Source organism: Sabethes cyaneus, chromosome 1, assembly GCF_943734655.1.
Source record: "Sabethes cyaneus chromosome 1, idSabCyanKW18_F2, whole genome shotgun sequence".
NCBI lineage: Eukaryota > Metazoa > Arthropoda > Insecta > Diptera > Culicidae > Sabethes > Sabethes cyaneus.
This window is the reverse complement of record NC_071353.1, coordinates 51,908,952-51,914,009: the sequence shown is the minus strand read 5'-3', so window position 1 is coordinate 51,914,009 and position 5,058 is coordinate 51,908,952. Positions and strand designations below refer to the sequence as shown.

The 5,058-nt window shown below is 47.1% G+C and overlaps 1 protein-coding gene across 1 annotated transcript; it reads right to left on the bottom strand.

Annotated features, from left to right (window-relative positions):
- Positions 1 to 4,273: 4,273 nt before the first annotated feature.
- Positions 4,274 to 4,615, bottom strand: LOC128732833 (uncharacterized). The gene has a single exon (XM_053826237.1). The coding sequence runs from the start codon at positions 4,613 to 4,615 to the stop codon at positions 4,274 to 4,276; it is 342 nt and encodes a 113-aa protein (XP_053682212.1).
- Between the last annotated feature and the right edge of the window lie 443 nt (positions 4,616 to 5,058).

Sequence of the window (5,058 nt, the reverse complement as noted above, 5' to 3'; positions counted from 1 at the left end):
TTCCGCTGATAATACGCCTCCGAATCTCACGGCTGGTATCATTGTCCGCCGTTACCAGTGAGCCAAGGTAGACATATTCATCGACTACCTCAAACTCATCGCCGTCGATCAATATACTACTGCCCAAGCGGTGTCGTTCGGCCTCGGTTCCGCTGGCCAGCATGTACTTTGTTTTAGACGTATTTACCTTTAACCCAATCTTTTCTGCTTCGCGCTTTAGTCTGGTGTACTGTTCAGCCACCGCCACAGATGTTCTGCCGATAATATCCATGTCATCGGCAAAGCAGACGAATTGACTAGATTTGTTGAATATCGTGCCCCGCGTGTTGATATCCGCTCGGTTCATAACACCTTGTAGCGCTATGTTGAACAGCAGGCATGAAAGACCATCACCTTGACGAAGCCCTCTGTGTGATTCGAATGAACTTGACAATCCACCCGAAATCCGAACACAGCACTGCGTACCATCCATCGTAGATTTAATCAGTTTGATGAGCTTCCTGGGGAAGCTGTTCTCGTCCATGATTTTCCATAGCTCTTTCCGGTCGATGGTATCATATGCGGCTTTGAAGTCAACGAAGAAATGATGCGTGGGAACTCTGTATTCACGGCCCTTTTGGAGGATTTGCCGCAGTGTAAATATTTGATCCGTTGTAGACCGACCTTCGACGAAGCCGGCTTGATAAGTTCCCACAAATCTATTCGCAATTGGTGATAGACGGCGGAAAATGATTTGGGACAGCACTTTATAAGCGGCATTGAGAACGGTGATCGCTCGATAGTTCTCACAGTCCAACTTGTCGCCCTTTTTGTAGATCGGGCAGATAACCCCATCTTTCCACTCCTCCGGTAGCTGTTCCGTATCCCAAATTCTAACAATTAGTCGGTGTAGACAAACGGCCAGCTTTTCTGGTCCCATTTTAATAAGCTCCGCTCCGATGCCATCTTTTCCAGCTGACTTGTTGTTCTTTAGCTGCATGATGGCCTCCTTAACTTCGCCTATCGTTGGGGCTGGCACCTCTTCCCCGTTTGCTGCACCGTCGAAATCGCTTTCCCCGCCGCCATGGTTTTCCGCCTGGGCGCCATTCAGGTGTTCGTCGAAGTGCTGCTTCCACCTATCCGTCACCTCACGATCGTCCGTCAGAATACTACCAGTTTTATCCCGACACATTTCGACTCGCGGCACAAAGCCTTTGCGGGATCCGTTCAGTTTCTGGTAGAACTTTCACGTTTCCTGAGAACGATGCAGCCGCTCCAACTCTGCATATTCTTGCTCTTCCAGGTAGCGCTTTTTCTCCCGAAAGATTTGGTTCCGCTGCATCTTCTTCTGTTTGTGTCTTTCCACGTTCTGACGTGTGGCACTGCGCATCTTGGCCGCCCGCGCAGCGTTCTCCTCATCCATCACCCTCCTACATTCATCGTCAAACCAATCGTTCCGCTGATTCCGGGCCACATGCCCGATGGAGCTCTCCGCTACACTGCTGATGGCTGTTTTGATAGTGTTCCAACAGTCCTCGAGAGGGGCTTCGTCCAGCTCGTCCTCTTCCGGCAGTGCAGCTTCGAGTGAATGCGCGTAGTTTGCGGCGACGTCTGGCTGCTTCAGCCGCGCGAGATCTAACCGAGGCTGGCGTCGGTACCGAATGTTGTTCACAACGGAGAGTCTTGGGCGCATCTTAACCATCACTAGGTAGTGGTCCGAGTCAACGTTAGCGCTTCGATAGGATCTGACGTCGATAATGTCTGAGAAGTGCCGACTGTCGATCAAAACGTGGTCGATCTGTGATTCTGTCTGATTTGGTGACCTCCAGGTGTACTTATGGTGGATTCTGTGCTGGAAAAAGGTACTACGTACGGCCATATTCTTGGAGGCGGCAAAGTCGATAAGTCTTAGGCCCATTTCATTGGTTCGCTGGTGTGCACTGAACCTTCCAATCACCGGTTTGTATTCCTCCTCCTGGCCGACCTGAGCATTGAAATCCCCGATGACGATCTTGATATCATGTTTTGGGCAGCGGTCGTATTCACTCTCCAACTGCGCGTAGAATTCATCCTTGTCGTCATCGGTACTTCTGAGGTGAGGGCTGTGCACGTTGATGATGCTTATGTTGAAGAATCGGCCCTTGATTCTCAACCTGCACATTCGAGGATTGATTGGCCACCACCCAATCACCCGTTTCCGCATCTCGCCCATCACTATGAAAGCTGTACCCAGCTCGTGTGTGTTGCCGCAGCTCTGGTAGATGGTATGTCCATCTCTGAACGTACGTACCGTTAAGCTCTTCCAGCACACCTCCTGCAGCGCTACGACGTCGAACTTGCGGCTCTTCAATACGTCGGAGAGCACTCGAGTGCTCCCTTGGAAGTTGAGAGATCGGCAGTTCCACGTCCCGAGTTTCCAATCCATAGTCCTTTTTCGTCGCATGGGTCTATTCCGATTGTTCCAGTAAGAATATATTTGTTCTTCGTTCCATGCTTTAATATTTTTCGTGGTGACGGCTTGCAAAGCCTGCTACACCAACCCCCTGTTTCGCCGGAGGGCGGAGGGATTCGAACATACGACGACTGGCTTATTAGGCCAGCGTCACACGTCGAAGCCAACTTGGAGGCCGGACAACTATCCTACGAAAATGGTTTTCGCATCGAATCCGGTAGGAACAAGATGAAGAGGGGGTCAGCGAGCGAAGTGGCAAAACCAGGTGCAGCGAGATCTGGCGAGCATTGGGTGCCCGCGGAACTGGTGACCAGCTGCCATGGACCGAGATATAGAAAATATAGGAGACCTAGGGCGTTTGTCAATTTTTTGACGGGTTAACATCCAAAATTGATCAATAAATGATCATGTTACAAGCATTTCATTTGGGTACCGAGGTACCCAGCTGAACACTTGAGTTTTTTTTAAGAAATTCACACATCTGGTAAACACATACATCGAATGCTATGCAAACCGTACAACTGTATTTAGCTTTTACTAAACTTTTAACATTCAAAATCTTGAACTCTTCCATATTTGTTATATCGTGGTACACATTTGTTTTCGTGGCATGCCACCCTATTAAAATAAGACGTAGTCCTACGTCAAAACTTTATTGAAATACTCATGATGACACCCACTATGTTCATTTATATTTGACGACCAGTTTTGAACCCGTGCTTGATCATCACATTCGTATTTCGAATTTATAATCTGCATAGCCAGTTCTGCAGATTGCTGTATTCATATACAGCACTACAGCAGAGTTGCAAATAACTGCTTCATAATCGCGCCATACCGTTAACCCAAAGGGTTATCGAGCTGCTGCACTGTAAAGTTCAGCCAAATCTTGCATCAGTGGTGAGCATTATGTATCATGCGAAACGTCATGGAATGCACCGTCTCTCTATGCACAAGGAAACGAAATTGCTCCGGCATGTGATTCAGTCGACTGTTTTCTTTTTTTACTACTTCCGAGACACCCACCCCGGAGAACATAAACAACGCCCCAGCCTGATCGCGCAACGGATACACAATGCCAATGGCCACATCAAGTCTAGGTCAATGTCACAGAGAGAACTTTATAAAAGCTTTCCAAAGCCGACGGACTGGCTGCTTGTGCTACAGACAATTTCGTTCTGCTTCGTGTTGATGGTTTCGTCTGTAGGGCTCTACCCGTTCACCAACGTTAGCCTTTAGAGCTTTGACTTATTTATCGCTCTTTACGTTTTGTTTCGATGACGTCTTCAGCGGAGCTTTTAATTCAGCTGGGATGCGTCGTGCGAAATAAAAAAAAATAATTTAACGATCTCAGCTGTACCTGTGCATCTGTGTGGCAGTAACAGAGACTGTTTAGATAATAAATTTTTTACTGTTGTATACTTGGGGTTTGGGAGTCGACTCTAAAAAATAGGTTATATTTGCATCTGATATTTTTTCTTATTTAAATTTCACTAAGTTCGTGTTAAAATTCTATTTCAACCACGCGTTCTCGTACGTATAAATTGAATTGAAATCAACCGTTGCCTAAAATCATTTATTATCCTAGAAACATCTGATGAAAGTATGTACCGCACTGTTTGAAGTCTCACCTGATCACCTCAACGATGTAGTTTTTCTGTAAATATTTTTTTTCTGCACGGCTGTCACTAAAGTTGCACCCAATAAATCATAGTATATAATGTATTAATAACTAGTTGGAATAAAAGTTGATAACATTGAAAATATGCAAGCTCCGGTTGAACAACAACAAAAAAAAAATCTTCCGTTTGCTTGAAAACACCACCACTTGAGCACTGGCTACTATTGCCGACGCCCGGCTCTGGTGACCTGATTTCGTTCGGCTTGTTCTTTCTCGCGAAGTTCTTTGATCGCTCCGACGCTGCCCCACATAACCTTGGCCGTCACCTGAGTAGCACCGGTTCCGGAACCCGGCCCTTGCGGCGTGCTACCACTACCACCGACAGTGGTTTCATTGTTTCTGCCATTGCTGGCATTCCTGGTTCGCACAGGTTGCTCTGCTGCGGCCCGAGCGGAACTGGCTCGACTGCCACGAGTCCCGTGAGCGTTAGCCGCGTACGTTGCGTTCACATAATTGTTATTTTGATCCTTTTCACGTTCACAATTTTTGCACTGGTAAGACATTTTCCGTAGTAAACTTCGAACCGTTTAAGCTCACAGTCTTATGCAACACACCACCGCCGCGTATGTGATGCTATTGGCAGAATATCGCGATCGGTTTTTCGAGTTTCGTCTCCCAGATGCAAGTGCGCATTCAAGTTGTATGAACCCAAAAATGCTGCATGAACCACTACCACAATAGTAACACTATATATCAGATCTCGGTCGTCGTCGTTCGGCGCGATCAACAGCCTTTTCCAGTTCATTTGTGGCAGAAAAAGCGTCTCTTGCTGGAATGTAACATCCACCGACACCGAGTATTGAAAGCCTCTTCTGGTTACGAAAAATTAAAACAACAAACTATTTCCTGGAGCCGTGTAAGGGATTAGAATTTTGCAGCCTGTTGTCCGCCAGTCGGCTCTGTCGATTTGTAAGTGTGTGCTCAGCTCCGGGTTCTCATTCGCGAT